The sequence below is a fragment of the Mustela nivalis genome (assembly GCF_964662115.1).
Source record: "Mustela nivalis genome assembly, chromosome: 10".
Classification (NCBI taxonomy): Eukaryota; Metazoa; Chordata; class Mammalia; order Carnivora; family Mustelidae; genus Mustela; species Mustela nivalis.
In genome coordinates this window covers 79,786,751-79,805,613 of record NC_139029.1, presented here as the reverse complement: position 1 = coordinate 79,805,613, position 18,863 = coordinate 79,786,751, and the positions used below count along the sequence as shown (strand labels likewise).

Genomic DNA, 18,863 nt, shown 5'->3' with positions numbered 1-18,863 from the left:
CATTAAATTCTGAAACCAATACTATACTTTATGTTAAATTAGTTGAATTTAAATTTTTAAAAAATTACATAGCAAATAGTTGAATGGCAAGTTAATACGAAGTCAGATATTTAAAAATAGTAACCAAATATCATATGCAGTACTGTGAATTGCCAGAAACACACTTCTCTGTAATTAATAAACAAATGTAATACATATAATAAAATTAAACTCAATTTCAAAATAAAAACAAAATGCTGACTGTGAATAAGATAGTTTGACTTCTACCTTTTTAATATTTATGGGTTTTATTCTACATGCACTTATGTAAGCAAAAAGTTGGAAAAATTGTGAACACAGAAATTCTTACTTCATTCCTGTTTAATTCAAGAAAAAACATTCAGTATTTCACTATTAAAGAATGGAATTTGTTTTAGGCTCTTATTAGACCTTTATTCGCCTTGTGGAAGTTCCCTTATCTTGCTAGTTTTCTGAGATTTTTATCATGAATGAAAATTGTATTTATCAAATGCTTTTTCTCTTTCTATTGACATGAAATTTTTTTCTTCTTCATTCTATTATTGTGATAAATTATACTGAGTTCACTTGCAAATGTTAAAACTTACAATCCTCCAGTATGCCTCAATTAATAATTATCGAATTATTATTTACATATTGCTGGATGTAATCTGCTAACATTTTGTTAAGAATGTCTGCATTTATGGCCACGGTGGCCAAACTGTGGAGGGAACCAAGATGCCCTTCAACGGATGAATGTATAAGGAAGATGTGGTCCATATACACTATACACTATGGAGTATTATGCCTCCATCAGAAAGGATGAATACCCAACTTTTGTATCAACGTGGAAGGGACTGGAAGAGATTATGCTGAGTGAAATAAGTCAAGCAGAGAAAGCCAATTATCATATGGTTTCACTTATTTGTAGAGCATAAGAAATAACATGGAGGACATGGGGAGATGGAGAGGAGAAGGGAGTTGAGAGAAATTGGAGGGGGAGATGAACCCATGAGAGACTATGGACTCTGAAAAACAATCTGACGGTTTTGAAGGGGCAGGGAGTGGGAGGTTGGGGGAGCCTGGTGGTGGGTATTATGGAGGGCACATATTGCATAGAGCACTGGGTATGGTGCATAAACAATGAATTCTGTTACACTGAAAAGAAATTAAATTTAAAAAAAAAAAAAAAGAACGTCTGCACTTGAGGGTGGTGGGGTTATGGACATTGGGGAGGGTATGTGCTATGGTGAGTGCTGTGAAGTGTGTAAACCTGGAGATTCACAGACCTATACCCCCACAGCTAATAACATTATACGTTAAAAAATTTTTAAAATTAAAAAAAAAAGAATGCCTGCATTTGTGTTAATAAAATATATTAGTTTGAAACCTTGACTCCTTACATCTTCTTTGTTAGATTTTGGCATCAGTTATAGCAGCATCATAAAGTAAAATTTGCAGTATTCCCTGCTTCTCTATTTTCTGAAAAAGTATACTGAAGAAAAAGTATACTTTGAAGCTTCATAACCTGAATGAAATCACCTATGCCTGGAGTAATCTTCATGGAGAAATTTTAAGTTCAATTTTTATAAAAGACACAGAGCTAATCTGTATTTATTATGGAGTTTCTATCACTTTTGATAAATTAGGTTTCTAAAGGATTTTGTCTATTTCACCTAAGTTGCTGAATTTATTGGCATTGTTGCCGCTTGTAATATTGCCTTATTTTCCTATTAATATTCTGTAGGATCTGTACTGGTACCTCTACTTTCATTCCTGATATCAGTATTATAGTTTTGATAGAGGATTATTAAACTTTTTGCCTAATATAAGCCTTTTCTAATGTAAGTATATAGGTGTAGACATATTTTCCCCCCATGTACTTTCTTGCATTACAGCCAACAAATTTTGATATATTTTCACTTTTATTCAATCAGAAAGATACCTTATACTTTCTTAATTCATGTATTGTTCAGAATTACATAGTTCAATTTCTAAATTATTTGGTAATTTCTCAGATCCCTTACTGTTTTTGATTCCTACTTAAATTTCACTATAATCAGATACTATATGAGCTCTCAGCCATTTGAAATCTATTGAGTTTATTTTATGTCCTAAAATATAGACAGTCTATCACAGTGCTATGTACACTTGAAAAGTTATTCTGAAGTCAGGGTACAGTTTCCTGAATATGAGTTAAGTCCAGCTAAAGAACAACACTGTTCAAACTCTCTATGTACCTGTTTTAAAGATCTAATTGTCCTATCAATTACTGTTAAATCAACTAATTTTAAAATATCCAACAATGATTATAGATTTTTCTCTTTGGCTTTATATATTTAATGAATGCTAAAGTTCTGTTATTACAGTATACAAACGTTTTCCAATATATTAACCCTTTAAACACACAAAAGATGCTTTTTTAGCATCTGGTAATACTCCTGGTCTTGAATTCTACTGACTGAAGTTAAAATAATCTCAACTTTCTTGTGCTTGTTGTTTGCACAGATATTACTTTTCACCCTTTTTACTTTCATTCTGTGTCTTTCTACCTCAGTCTGACTCTAGTAATAGGTACTACAGTTAGCACCAGTCTGACAATCCAGTCTGACAATCTCTGCCTTTAACTGGACTTCTTAGATCAGTAATGTCTGAAAGAAATGTTCCGCAAATCACATAATCTTAAATATTCTATTAACCACATCAAAAAGTAAAAAGGAATAAAATTAATTTTAATAATATATTTCAGTTCAATATATCTGAAATACTACCGTATCAACATACAATCAATATTTTAAAAAATTAAGTATTTTGCATTCTTACTACTTCTGATTACTACATCTTCTAAACACACATGTACCAGACATACATCTCAACTGGGAATATCACATTTCAAGTGCTCATGGCTTCATACAGCTAGCTAGTGATTACTACACTAGAATAAGGTTTTGGTTTTTTTTTTTTTTTTGCCAGTTTACTTTTACACATTAGTTTTGTGTTGAGAGGTTAGTTTAACATCTATTTTTTGCACTGCACTAATATTTGATAGTATTCCAATTTTTTTTTTAAGATTTTATTTATTTCTCAGAAAGAGAGAGGGGGAGAGAGCAAGCACAGGCAGACAGAATGGCGGGCAGAGGGAGAAGCAGGCTCCCTGCCGAGCAAGGAGCCTGATGTGGGACTCGATCCCAGGACGCTGGGATCATGACCTGAGCCGAAGGCAGCTGCTTAACCAACTGAGCCACCCAGGCATCCCGACAGTATTCCATTTTAAACTGTCTATGGGCTTTTTCTTTTGAGGTTTATTCACATACAATAAGCTGCATATATTTAAGGCATACAATTTTTGATATATGCACACATCCATGAAATCTTCTCTAAGAAATACTAAAAGTATACATATCCCTCACCCCCAAATTTCCTTTTACTCTTCACAACCATGTCCCCCTTGCACTTCCCCACACCCAAATCCAAACTGCTTTAGTTTGCGTCTCCTTGCATTTTATATAAATGGAATCATACTCCTTTTTCCCACTTCTTTCACACAGCATAATTATTTGGAGATTTATCCCTGCTACTACATATATCAGTAGCTTACTCTAGGCGAGTCCGGCTGGCTCAGCTGGTAGAGCATGAGATTCTTCTTGATCCTGAGGTCATGAGTTTAAGCCCCACGCTGGGCGGAAAATAGATTATTCTCTAGGATTGAGTGGTATTTCATGATATACAATGGAATGAATACAATGCCAAAACTACAATCTATTTATCTATTCAGCTGCTAGTAGACATCTAGATTGTTTTGGGCTTTGAGTATTACAAAAAAAGCTACTATGAACATTCATCTTAGTTTTTTAGTTTTTTTTTTAAGTGAACATATGCCTTCATTTCTCATGCATAAATGCCTAAGAGACAAACAGCTGCATCATTTCATAGATGTTTGAATTTTAAGAAATGGCCTGATTATTTGCCCAAGTAGTTCTACAAGTTTACATTTCCAACAGTATATGAGCTATGGTTCATCCACATCCTTTCCAATACTTTTAAATCTTTACAATCTTTTAAATTTTAGCATTGTAATAAGGGGTAATGTTACCTCACATAAGTTTTAACCTACATTTCTCTAATGATTAATACTTGAGCATCTTTTTCATGTGCTTATTTGCCATATGTTTTTGCTGAACTATCAAGTACTTTTGCCAATTTATTACATTGGGTTGTTTAGAGTTTTAGAGCTTATATAGTCCAAATTTATATATACCTTGGATCAAAGTTCTTTATCAGCTATATGCTTCAGAAAGATGTTCAGATATTTTACGGCTTATTTTTTCATTCCACTATCAATGTCTTTTGAAATATTTTAAATTTTAAAAACTCACAAAGTCCCATTTGTTCTTTTATAGATTACACTTTTAGGGTCCTAACCCAAAGTCATAAAGATTTTCTACTATGTCTTCTAGAAGCTTTATAATTTTAGATTTTATTTGCATCATGTATGGCCCACTTAGAGATAATTCTTAACTATGGTTTGAGATATAGATCCAACTTTGTTTTTTTGTTTTGTTTTGTTTAAACATATGGCTACCTTAGTCAAAAACTAGCTGTCCATAATTACACAGGTTTATTTTTGGATTCTATTCTGTTCTATTAATCTATTTCTTTCTTTATGCTAATGTGACATTGTTTTGACTACTCAGCTTTATAATAATGTTTGAAACTAGGAAATCAGTCCTCCAACTTTTTCTCTATTCACATTTAACAATACTTCCTTGTATCTTTTTTTTTTGTTGTTGGCAATTATCTCAATATATAGCCTTAGAATCTACATAAGAGTTAATATTCTATCATTTCATATAAATAATAAAAACCCTGTAACTGTAAAATTCTATTTTCATTTAGTGCTATTGTTCTAAGAACATCTACATATATAAATAAACCACATAATACAAAGTTTTTTTTTTTTTAATGTACAGTCTTTCAAAGAGATTTAAAGGAATAAAAGAAAATCTTTCTAATTTACACACACATTTGCCATTCCTGGTACTCCTGGTTACTTCCTGCAAATCCAAGTTTTTACATAGTGTCATTCTATTCAATCCAAAGTTAGCATCCCCCCCCTTTAGTAAAGGTGTTGGTCACCTGTGAAATGGCTTTTTCCTGACTGTAAGATTTGCTCTTTATCAATAGTTTTCAATATTTTGACTATTATGTGCCTAAGTATGGTTCTTTTTATTTATCCAACTTGATATTTTTCTTAAAATTTTAGAAGTTTTCCACCATTACTACTTGAACTAACATACTTGGCTGTATTCTCTTTACTTCCTCACTGGAACTCCAATTATACATGTATAAACAGCTTATACATATATTAGACTGATTCATTTTCTTCTCTCTGGGAAACTTAATTTCTATCCATGTGTATTCAAGTTCAATAACTTTTCTCCAGTTGTCCCCAGTCTGTTAGCCCCAGTGAGTTTTTCATCTCAAATATATTTCAGAGATTTCTATATGCTCCCTCTCTTTTCTCTCTTAACACATACCTCTATGTATTCACTAACTACATAGTATTTTCCTTTATAGCTTTAAAAATATTTATAGTCCTTGTCTGTTAATTTCATGATCTATCATTTTGGTGTCTGCTCCTATTTAATGCTTCTCTACTTTATGGAATGTTCATGCTTTCCATAATTTGTGATTTCTAATGGTGGATATTGGTAGATACTGTGAATGACAATGGTGGATAGTGTCAATGACAGTTCACAAAATGAAGACTGAATCATGTCTTCCTTAGGGGGTACTGTTTGGTTTAGGCAAGCAATTAAAATTACTGGTGATCCTTAATGTGTTGTCAGGCTAAACTATCTCAGTTTCTTAACTTAGTCTTAAGGTTGGCACTTAATATAGTGTGTGATCCATTTTCTACAAGACTGGGCTTTCTGTAGTCTAAATTAAATGCCTGAGTTTCTCGCCAAGATGTCTGCATTCTGACTTTCCAGAACTCTAAGGTCTCAGAGCACTAAACAACCTTTTGAAACCACCATTCTAGCTCTCAGTCCCAAAGCAGGCTCAGTTCTGACAGACCATGGGGAGTTCTCAACCTGCACACAGGGAGCCCAGCTATTATTCAAAAATGCTCAATCAAATGAATTCCCACATTGAATTCTGATCCCTGCTCTATGCTTAAACCTCTGGACAGCTACCTTTTCCAGGGCCCTTCTCCACAAATCCCAGATGTCTGAACAGCTTTGAATTCCAAAGCTGGAATTCAAGCTCAGTAAGACTTCCATACTCTGCTTAGATTCCCCTTTCCTGTAACCCAAGGCAGGAAGCCATAGTGATTATGGGATTCACCTCATGTGATAATGATCTTATTCCCTTCTTTCAGAGATCATTATCTACTACTGTCTGTTCATTAATTCCAGACAACAGTTTTCCAATATACTTTATACAATTTCACAGTTTTTCATTTTGGAGGGCATCTCAGGGGGAGAAGGGAAGGCTATTATCAGTTATTCTGTCATAGCCCTACATATTAATTTTTTAAAATGTTTCAACTATTCATCACTACATATATTGTTTTAAAAAATGAAACTAGCAAAGCACCATTACAGACATTTGAACCTGTTTAATTATTTGTATACCATACTTTGACTATCAAAAAACTATGGCCTAGTGACTTTGTTTTATAAGCATGGAAAAGTCAATAATAATGATGTGTGGGCAAATACATTTCCACACTATTATGACCATATTTGGTAAGTACTTCATTACCGTTTTTATTTAACTGAACTGCCAGGCATGTGCATGTGCGTGCTGAAGTGCACATAACATAAGTAATAGCTACCTAAAGTAAATCAAAATGCTTCTAGTCTTTTACAACCCTTTTACTATCCAATACAATTAATTCCTCAAGAACGTAATTCACGAAAGGAACTCTGATTTTAGGTAAACAATGTAAAATGCAGGGTTATAAGGTAAACTAATTCAGTTGTTGTTGTCGTCATCATCATTATCATCAGATTCAAATTTTGGTCCATAAAACTAAACTAGAGTTTATATTTGTTTAGACAGACATTACAAACAACTAACAATGTTACTTCACACATATACAAGAAAAATATCCTAAGTATGAGTATCATAGGGAGAGAACATTAAGGAACTCAATTCAAACAATTAAAACATTATTAGAGCAAAGAAAAAAGGGTGAAATCACACAAAAAAACACAACTATGTAGCTGAATCTTTTTATTTTTATTTAGTTGGGCTTTAGAGCTTGTGTGATGCAGAATACTTAAAACACAGTAATTCCCTTTATCTGCAGTTTTGCTTTCCACGGTTTCAGTTACCAGTTGTCAATCACAGCCCAGGAGCAGACCTTCTGAGATACTGTACCTTAACATTGTATCACAACGCCTACATCATTCACCTAGCTTCATCTTATCACACAACCATCTCTTCATCTCACATCATCTTAGGAAGACAAAGGGTGAGTACACCCTTCATAATACTATACTGTTATCATTCTTCCATTTTTAGTTGTTGTTAATCTCTTAATATGCCCAATTTATAAACTCAGCTTTATCATAGGTATGTATGTATGTATGTATAGGAAAAAGCATAGTATATTTAGGGTTTTATACCACCTGCAGTTTTAGGCATCCACTGTGAATCTTGGAACATATGTCTCAGGGAAGTGGGGTGGGCGGGGGGTTGGTGAGGACTATGTAAAAAATATTCTAAGACACGCAAACACAAAAACTAAAAACAAAAGTACAAAAGGGCAAGAATGGGAAGATTTAGAACATGAAAGAAAAAGGTTTATATTTTTGGGATTTAAAAAAGGCAATAAGGGGGACGCCTGGGTGGCTCAGTTGGTTAAGCAGCTGCCTTCGGCTCAGGTCATGATCCCAGCGTCCTGGGATCGAGTCCCGCATCGGGCTCCTTGCTCAGCGGGGAGCCTGCTTCTCCCTCTGCCTCTGCCTGCCATTCTGTCTGCCTGTGCTCGCTCTCTCCCCCTCTCTCCCTCTGATAAATAAATAAAATCTTAAAAAAAAAAAAGGCAATAAGGGGCGCCTGGGTGGGTCAGTGGGTTAAAGCCTCTGCCTTCGGCTCAAGTCATGATCCCAGGGTCCTGGGATTGAGCCCCACATCGGGCTCTCTGCTCAGCAGGGAGCCTGCTTCCTCTTCTCTCTCTGCCTGCCTCTCTGCCTACTTGTGATCTGTCTGTCAAATAAATAAATAAAATCTTTTAAAAAAAGGCAATAAGACTTAGTTAGGTACTTGTCCACAGAAGTCACCAAGTTTAGGTTTTTTTTTACTTTAATACATTCTTTACACACTTTACACAATTTTTTACACATATATACTCTATTAAAATTTTACTCTGCAGCATTTCAACAGAAACATTTAAAACACTTAACATAAATTAGAAAAGGCTATTCTCACAAAAGACTATAAATTTTAGTTTTAACATTCTGCCCCATAAAATGGCAAATAATTAAGCAACACTGTTAAGAAAGAAACACTTACCTGTAACCACCATGCTGCTCATATTAGAGTTTGGACTACTGAGAACACTGCCTGAGAGTAGTTCGTCAGATCCTCTCTATAAAAAAAAAAAAAAAAAACCACACATTAGCATAAGACATCTTTGACTTTAAAAATACGAACCTGTCACTTATCTATATTTTTCAAATATTCACTGAAAAACAATGTCAGGTGTTATACTATTGGGAATAGCTTAAAATTTCAACCCCTACAAAAGAAAAATTAACTCTACTTTCTTGTCAATCTTTCTCCCTTTTCCACAAAGCCTAAGTTTTTCCTTCTTTCCTTTCACCTAAGTATTGGTTCACTATCAACAATAAAAATGTTTTCTTTTTGTGCTTTTATTTTTTAAGAGCAGTTTTAGGTTTACAATAAAAATGAGAAGGCAGCAACAGAGATTTCTATATACTTCCTGTCCCCAAACATACATTGTATCCCTCATTATCAAAACCTCCCAGCACAGTGGTACAGTTATTACCAAGGATCAACTTGCAGTGACACATCATAATCACTGAAAATTCAGTTTACCTGAGGGTTCACTCTTGATCTGTACATTCAATGGGTTTGAACAAATATATAACGACATATTTCTATCATTACTATGTTGTATACAGTATTTTCACTGCCCTAAAAAAAATTCTCTATGCTCTGCTCTATTCATCCTTCCCCTAACCCTATCCCTGGTGAGGAGGAGTTACTTTAGAAAATAGTTTGGAAGTTTTATAAAACAAATACACTCTTACCACACAATCCAACAATTGTGCACCTTGGTATTTACCCAAAGGGACTGAAAATTCAGTGTACACACAAAACCCTGCACAGATACTTATAGCAACCTTATTAATAGTTGTCAAGACTTGGTCAAGTCTTTCAGGAGATTGAATGAATAACTAAACGCTGGTATGTCCAGACAATGGGATATTTTTCTGAAGTAAAACAAAACGGGCTATCAAACCATGAAAAGATAAGGAGAAACCTTAAATCCATGGAATTAGTTTTTCTTTAGAGCGTTAACTGTGTCTCAATTCATTCTTTTCCAAGTGGATGTCCAATTGTTTCCAGCAGCATTTGTTAATGAGACTGTATTTGCTCCATGGTATTGCACTTGAACCTTTGTCAAAGATTAGTCAACTGTATTTACAGGGGGCTCTACACTGGGCTCTCTATTCTGTTCCACTGACCTATTTGTCTATTTTTTCACCAGAAAAAAATTCTCTTGATTATTGTAGCTTCACAGTAAGTGCTGAAGTTAGGTAGTGTCAAACCTACAGTCTAGTTTTTCCTCAATATTGTGTTGGCTATTCTGTATCTTCTGTGCCCCCCACAACCTGCCTAGAAACTTCAGAAACCGCTTGCTGATATCCAGAAAATAATTTGCTCTGAGTCTGAATGGGACTACATTAAATCTATAGGTCAATTTGGAAAGAACTGACATCTTGACACTACTGAGGCTTCTTATCCACAAACATGGACTATCTCTCCACTTATTTTGGGTTTTATTTCATTCATCAGAATTTTGTAGTTTTCCTCACAAAGATCTTCTATATTTTGTGTTAGATTAATACTTAGCTATTTCATTTTCTGGGATGCAGTCAAGAGTATGATGTTTTAGGCAACGCTGTTGGGACCCCTCTCACTCTTGAGAGCTTTTTCTGTATCTTCACTTAATATACTTCTATCACTTAAAAAAAAAAAAAGAGTATATTTTTTTTTATTTCAAACTACATTTGTTCACCACTGATACATAGAAAAGCAAGTGACTTGTATATTAACTTTGTATCTTGCAATAGTGCATTAGTTCCAGACTTTTTGTCATTTCTTTCAGATTTTCTACACAGGCTATCAAGTCATCTGCGAACAATAATTTTATGCTTTGCTTCTTGATCTGTATACCTTTTGTCTCCTTTCCTTGCCCTACCGCATCAGCAAAAACTTCCAATAGAATGTTTAAAGGAACTGATGAGAGGGAATGTCCTTGCCTCCTACAAAGTGCTGAGTTTCTGCACATTAAGTATGATGTTAGCTGTAGTTTCTTTGTAGAGTTTTTTAAAGATTTTATTTATTTATTTGTCAGAGAGAAATGGCTCACGCACAAGCACAGGGAGTGGCAGGCAGAGCAGGCAGAGGGAGAAACAGGTTCCCTGCCAAGCAGAGAGCCTGATGCAGGGCTCCCTCCCAGGACCCTGGGACCATGACCTGAAAGAGCAGACGCTTAATCAACTGAGCCACCCAGGTGCCCGTAGATGTTTTTTCATCAAGCTGAGAAAGTTCTCCTAAAACTAGAACCTACTTCTAGTTTTTGTAAGTGCATGCTGGATTCCATCAAATGCTTTTTCTGCATCTATTGCTATTATCATGTGATTTTTTTCTTTTTCTGGACTGTTGATGTGAGAGATTATCCTAATTTTCATTGTTTTTACAGCCAAGAATGCAATATAGCATTAAGAAAAGGTGCTCATAGTTTAGCTTCCACCTACCAGCTATGTAACTAGGAAATTACTGAACTATTCTAAGCTTCCTCATTCATAAAATGGACAGAACATTTACATCAAAATCCTTGGGATTAAATGTTATGATACACAAATACTGATTACCAGACAGCATGCCTGGCCCACATGGGCAGTGTTCACTACACTATTCCCAAGTGCCAACCAAGCACAGGGTGCACATGTAATTGCTAACTAAATAAGTGAATGAATGCTTATTAACAATTGCCCTAGTTCTCAAAAAACAAAGACTCCCATACTTTTCAAAAGTATACCTGAATTCTTTTCAATAGGTCTTATCAGTTTGCTTTTTAGATGTATGAGTCAAAATGCTTCCATCCCAGTGGATTCATAAGTAAATCTGGAGATGAGGAGTGAGGAATCTTAGATCTACTGAAGTATAAAAGAAAGCCTGTAATCCTGATGTGATGCATGCAGGACACCCTCTCCTTCCTACAATGTATGTAGGAAGTAGGAATGACAACGTCTTGTTGATTTCTTAAAAAAAAAAAAAATCCTTTATTTGTGGGCTTTTTTTCTCCTTCAAATGATTTCACACATGCTGCTACAAGAACAGGTTTAACAGCCTTCATATCTGAGTCAGCAGAATATCAAGTTATTTGAAATTCTAGATATTTTTACCAAAACTATTGAAAATGTTTATAAACATTTTTTTTAAATTATGTTGGTCTTTCCACTGAGTATAAAGCTCACCATTCTATGCCCAAAATAAGTGATTCTATTGTACTGAAAATATTAAATGTTTCCACATTAACTGATGGCACAGTTTTACTTGATCTATCTTGGCATAGACATTTAAGCTGGAAGAGAGATAAAAATCAAATGACTGAGGGCTCCTGGGTGGCTCAGTGGGTTAAAGCCTCTGCCTTCAGCTCAAGTCTTGATCCCAGGGTCCTGGGATCAAGCTCTGCATTGGGTTCTCTGTTCTACAGGGCGCCTGTTTCCCTTCCTCTCTGTCTGCCTCTCTGCCTGCTTGTGATCTCTGTCTGTCAAATAAATAAATAAAATCTTAAAAAAAAAAAAAAAAACCAACCAAATGACTCAACAAAATAGTGATTAATAGATGTTCCACAGTAGTGACTGCTGAAACAAAAACTGAATTAAAACTTAAATTTGGATTAACAATCCCTACTAAAAATAGGTATTCTCAAAATTCACCTAAGATGGATGTCAAATAATGGTAGAGTCAATTAAAAAGGAAATTAAGTGTTAAGATAGACACTGATGTCCCTTTTAAAATCTGACCACAGAAACTTTTTCTCCTGTGTAATAAAAATAACCATTTCGTGAGAAGTGAACATCCCACAAATCAGGAAAATGTTAATATGCAAAGATACAATCTGCATGTAAAAGAAAAAAAAATAGGTGTAAAAAATAGTATGAGCAGAAAAATTAAATGACGTTTTATATTCCAGTACTTGAAAGGTTTCTAAGTACCATCTACCACTCCCAGGTAGAAGGCCTGCTGAAGCTACCCAGAAGGCAAGCAAGAACTGAACACTGAGGTAGGTTGACTAGAGTCCCTGGGCTCTGTTAGGTTTCAGGACTGAGAACTGCCCAAAGACTTTCTTTTCTGGAGAGGAAGGAACCATGACCCAAAGTCATGGGGGCAAGGATGCCAACCAACATCAAGTACATGAGAAAAGCTAGATTCTCAGAAAAGCAGGTACTCAGTGAGTATTTCTTTAAACACAGAGGTGCTGCCAAGGAGACATGCACTGGGTGCTAGCTACCTACCAGAAGCTGTGGGGAAGCACTAACTCATCCAACGCAATAAAAATACAGACTACGGATGGCAAGGATACACTGAAAGGATCAATAAAAAACAAAATTGAGTTTTAAACAAAATAAAAGAACAGACAAACCTCAGTGTGAGAATAGCCAAAGGAAAAAATAAACAGCACAATTATATATTATCAGACCATGCAGACAAGAACAAAAGCTTAGAAAATAATGAAGCAACAAGGTGAAAGAAAGCTGGAGCAGTGAATAACCTCATCAAGGAGACTGATACCATTTTCTTAAACCAGCAGGACTTTAGCTTATGAGAAATAAACTTATTTATAACACTATGTTCTGCATTTAATACAGTAACTTAGCCTTCACCCTTTTATTTACCTAAAATGTGAAGAAATGGAACTGTAATTTTAACTGGCTATCTCTATAAAGGGGGAGGGGGGGAAGAAAAAAGATAAAAAGAAATTGGATCCTTAACACAATACACAAACAAAAAATAAATTTCTGATGAATTAGAGACCATTGTAAAAGGCATAACTTTAAAAATTTCTGTAATGTATGAAAATATCTTCATGATCTGAATATGTGCGACTTATTAAGTTAAAACACAAGAAAATAAACCATGAAAACTACTAATAAATTCTCCTACAGAGCGGCCACAAAATCTCTATAAAAGAAACTGTATCCCAACAAGAGATGAAAACTTAAAAACCATTATTAGAGACTGCTTTAAAGATTTCCAACAATCAACAGCTAAGATTCCCAAAAGAACAGGGAAATATTTAAATGGGTAGAAAAAGAACACATAAATAATTTTAATTATGATGGCACAGAGAACTTGTAGCCATATTAAAACTCTATTCATTAAAATTAGCAGCTTTTGTTCATCAAAACACAGCATTAAGTAGTGCCAAGGAAAACTACCAACTAGGAGAGAATATTAGCAACACATATAACCAATAGAAGATCAGTAACAATAATACATAAAAAAAAAACTACAAAACTGGTTAGATTCAAATTTTTATTAGGCAAAGATACAAGTAGGTATTTGACAAAATTTCACAAAAGTAGAAACACTAATGGCCATAAACATATTGAGGGAAAAATAAAATGTAACACTTCACTAATAATAAGGAAAATATAAAGCAAGACCAAAGAAAATATTACACACTAAAATCTTAAAAATTAATGAATTTAATACTTGACCAAGGGCTGATGAGAATGTGAAACGGCAAGAACTCTTATATACTATTATCATAAATTGGAGCAATACTTTGAAAAATAATCTAGTATTACCTTGAAAAGCTCAACATACTCTACACATTGTAGAACTATTTATTCTTAGATATATACTCTAAAAAACTTGCCGACATGCACCAAGTGGTACAAAAGTGTTCAGAGCAGCACTATTCTTAAGTCAAAATGGTATATGAGCCAGTTGAATTCCAACAAGAAGAGAAATACATCAGGGTATTTTCACAGATTAATACTATACTGCAATAAATATTGTATAACTACAAAAGCATAGCTAATAATTAAAAACATCGTTAAATAAAAAATTAAGTCACAGAAAACATAAAATGGGCATACCATTTTCATAAGACTCAAGAAAACACAGAATAATATATTTTTGCCATATACATGACAAATTCATATATAAAAGGATAATATAATTCCTGGCAGTCACTACTCATGGCAGGGTAGAAGGGAAATTAAAAAGAACACAAACCATATGCAATAGCATTGGTAATATTCAATTAATTAATTCCAAATATTTAGAAAATTCAAGTCCAAAAAATTAGAAAATGTGAAGTTCTCCCCAGCTCTAAAATCATTAAATTTATTATAATTCCTTTTCAAAAACTTATACTTATCTGTTTCTAATATTCATAGAAGAGAATCACACCACAAATGCTGCTTCACACCATCTTCCTTTCATTTAACAAAACAGTTTAGAGATTCTTTAAAAACTCAACACTGCAAATATACTTCATTTTATCAACATTTTCATCGCATTCTAGTATACTGGTGTATCATAGTTTTTTAAGTTCTCAAGCTGTTATGTTTCAGTTATATGCAATTCATCCTTGTATTTAAATACTCATGAAAGTCACAAAAGCAGATCATAAGCTACATAACCAGTAACTCAATAAATTCCATAAAGAAGAAATTGTACAAACCATATTTGCTCAAACACAGTAAGACATTTTGTTTGACGGGGAAAAAGAAAAATAAAAATTCAATTGTTTTAGATTGATTAAATGAAATTTTGAAATGGTTCCCAAATAACTTGGATCAAAATGAGCATATAAACTTAAAATACAGACTTGAGAAAATTTAGAAAGACATTACCCCCTTAAAAAAATAGGCAAAGGATTAAACTGAAAAGCCATTTCATCTTGCTTACAATAAAAACCAATTCAAATTAATACATTTAAGTGCCATCTCATGTGTTAGACTAGCAAAACCCCAATCACTGAACAATATACTCTAAAAATTGGGCAGGCTACTGGGAACCGAGATACTCATGTACTTTCTATATAGTGGTACCAGGAAAAAAAAAATTCCATTTATAACCATGGAATGATTTCCAGGATACACTTACCATTAAAAAGGAAGTTATAGCTGTTATAGTCTGTATACACTGCCACTTTCTCTCTAGGGTGATGGGAGGGAGAATGTAGGAAGCAGTTCACATTTGTTTATATCGCGTAAGGGTATAAAACCAAAAATTAATGAAAATGATATAATGGTATAGAAACAGAAAATTAGAGTAGACATGAATTTAAGGATCATTATAAATGTAGTTTGTTTTACTTTCACTTGGGAAAATTAAGCCAAAAATGGGGGGATCCTTAAAAATCAAAAGCAAAATGAAACCATTAAACCTAACTATCAACTTGGTAGTACAACTACACATAGAATTCTCTCAATAAACTTCAGAATTCTGTAATTACACTATTAGGACAAAAATAACTGCAAAGAAATCTCAAACTATATTCAGTAATTACAATGTCAGTGTAGTACTGATGTTCCTTTAAAAAAAACTAGTATACATATGCAGTATTTTGTTACTATTAGCAAGCAAAAACATTCAATGTACAAGAGGTACAAATATTAAATCAGAAAAGTAAAAATTATAAAGTTAAATATAAGCTGAAAATAACAAATGAGCTCACAGTAGTTGTCTTCAAAACACTACTAACTCTGTCCACTAAAAGAGCTTTGAAGTAATAACAACCTAACAGCAATTAACACCTTTGCTCTCACATTACTGTGGTCTCTAAGGACCACTACCCACCCAGAGGAACCAGAATTTTCATAAAGAAATGGCTAATAGGGGTCTGGACCAAGAAATGGTACTTCAAGCAAGTAAGTATCAAAGCTATCCGTGTTACGAGTTCTTACTGGCTCAAGAAATTAGGTATGAGGAACATACCAAATGACATGGAGGTATAATCACCAAAATCAACAAAGTAGAAAATCATATGGATGACCCAGTTTCTCTTTATAAAGAGACTTAAAAGGCATTCACTAGGGGAACCTGGGTGGCTCAGTGGGTTAAGCCTCTGCCTTACATTCAGGCCATGATCAAGTCCTGGGATCAAGCCCCACATGGGGCTCTCTGCTCGGTGGGGAGCCTGCTTCCCCTTCTCTCTCTCTGCCTGCCTCTCTGCCTACTTGTGATCTCTGTCAAAAAAATAAATAAAATCTTTAAAAAAAGTTTAAAAAAAATTTTTTAAAAAGACATTAACTAAATCAACATGTCGACTTCCCTTGATTCCTGATTTGAAAGGGGGGAAAGACATTTTCAAGGCAATTGGGAAATTTGGACTACTATTGGAAATTAGATTATATTAACAAACTATTTTATATTTTATTTAAGTATAACAGTGGTATGAATATCATCCTGAGGAGATTACATCTGTTAGAGACACACAATAAAATACTTAGGGATGGTATAAAATTTTCTAGATTTCCTTTAATGTTCTCCAAAAGGAAGGATTTGTGTATTACTGTACCAGTCATACCACTTTTATGTGATCTTGAATGTTTAACAATGAAGCTTAAAAAATTAAAATGAAAAAATTGACAAATATATGGAAAGACATTTTGTGCCCACGGATTAGAAAAATCAATACTGTTAAATGTTCATACTACCCAAAGCAATCTTGTTTCAATGTAATCCCTATCAAAATTCCAGTGGCATTTTTCACAGACATAGACTACACAATCCTACTATTTGTATGGAACTGCAAAGGACCCATATAGCCAAAGTGATTTTGAGAAATAACAAGAAAGCCGGAGGCATCGCACTTCCTGATTTCAAACTAGTAATCAAAATTAGGATGGTACTGGCATAAAAACCAGATACACAGATTAGTGGAACAAAAATCCCACATATTTAGGGTCAATTAGTTTATGACAAAGAAGCCAAAAACATAAAATGGGGAAACAAAGTCTATTCAATAAATGATACTAGGAAAACTGAACAGCTACATGCAAAAGAATGAAACTAGAATACTACCTCATACCATACACAAAAATTAACTCAAAACAGGTTAAATACTTGAACATAAGACCTGAAACCATAAAACTCCTAGAAAAAAACACAGCTGATAAGCTCCTTAACACAGCCTAGGTAATGATTTTTTGGATTTGACACAAAAGCAAAGGCAACCTAAAGACCTCCAGAATGTGAGAAAATATTTCCAAGTCATAAACAGTTGCCCCTCTTATCTACAATTTCAGGTACACATGGTCAACTGCAGTCTGGAAGCAGATGATCCCTCTTCGGAAGTACTGTCAGAAGGTCAATACTATCCTAATCCTACATCACAATGCCTGTGTCATTCACTCACTTCATCTCATCACGTAGCCATTTTATCCAATCACAAGAAGGGTGAGTAAGTACAGTACAATAAAACATTCTCAGAGAGAGATCAAATTCACCTAACTATAAATGGTACTATTTTATTAGTTATTGTTGCTAATCACTTACTGTACCTCATTTGTAAGTTAAAGTTTACAAGTATGCATGTACAGCAAAAAACTCAATATATATAGAATTAGGTACTATTTAGTTTTAGGCATCCACTGGATAGAAAGTACCCCCTGGGAATAAGGGGATACTATGGTACTTGATAATATTCAAGAATTATAATATAAAGAACTCATATGACTCAGAAAAAAGTAAAACAATTAAAAATGGGCAGATGATCTGAATAAACATCTTTCCAAAGAAGACAGGTATATGGCCAATAAGTATGTAAGAAAGTACTCAACATCACAGATCATCAGAGTAATGCAATTCAAAACCACAATGAAGTACCACCTCACACCTGTTAGAAAGGCTATTATCAAAAAGACAAGAAATAAAAAGTATTGGTGAGAATGTGGAAAAAAGAGATTCCTTGTATACTACTGGTAGGAATGTAAACTGGGCAGCCACTATGGAAAACAGTAAAGGTCCCCCCCACCCATGAATTTTGTTAAAGTATCATTATACAATCTAGCAATCCCATTCCTGGGAATTTACCTGAAGGAGAGGAAATCACTATCTCAAAAAAGATGCCTATTGGCCACTGCAAAATTTACAACCAAGCCATGGAAACTAACCTAAATGTCCTTCGATGGATGAATGGATAAAGACAATGTGGTGTGGAATATTATTCAGGCATTTAAACAAAAAAAAGGAAATCCTACCATTTACAACAACATGGATGGACCTTGAGGATATTATGCTAAGTCAGAGAAAGACAAATACTGTTATGTATGATCTCACTTACATGTAAAATCTGATTTAAAAAAACAAAAACAAAAAACTAAACACTGAACTCACATATACAAAAAACAAATGGGTGGTTGCCAGAGGTAAAGGATAGACAAAATGGATGGCCAAAACATACAAGTTATGTTTTGTTGGCAGTTACAAGATAAATGAATCCTGGAGACGCAATGAACAGCGCTGTTACTGTTTTTGCACTGTATGCGTTGAAGAGCTAATAGAGTAAAATCTTAAAAATTCTCATTATAAGGAAAAAAATTTTTTAACTATGTGTGGTGATACATTTATCA

At 34.1% G+C, this 18,863-nt stretch overlaps 1 protein-coding gene across 4 annotated transcripts in view; it reads right to left on the bottom strand.

Moving 5' to 3' along the window:
- PTBP2 (polypyrimidine tract binding protein 2) overlaps positions 1-18,863 on the bottom strand; it is an 85,896-nt gene that overhangs the window by 51,930 nt on the left and 15,103 nt on the right. For all 4 annotated transcript variants that reach the window (XM_082686470.1, XM_082686471.1, XM_082686472.1 and 1 more), the window contains exon 3: positions 8,524-8,599. In XM_082686470.1, coding sequence (XP_082542596.1) covers positions 8,524-8,599 — 76 coding nt within the window. The remainder of the gene's footprint in view (positions 1-8,523; positions 8,600-18,863) is intronic.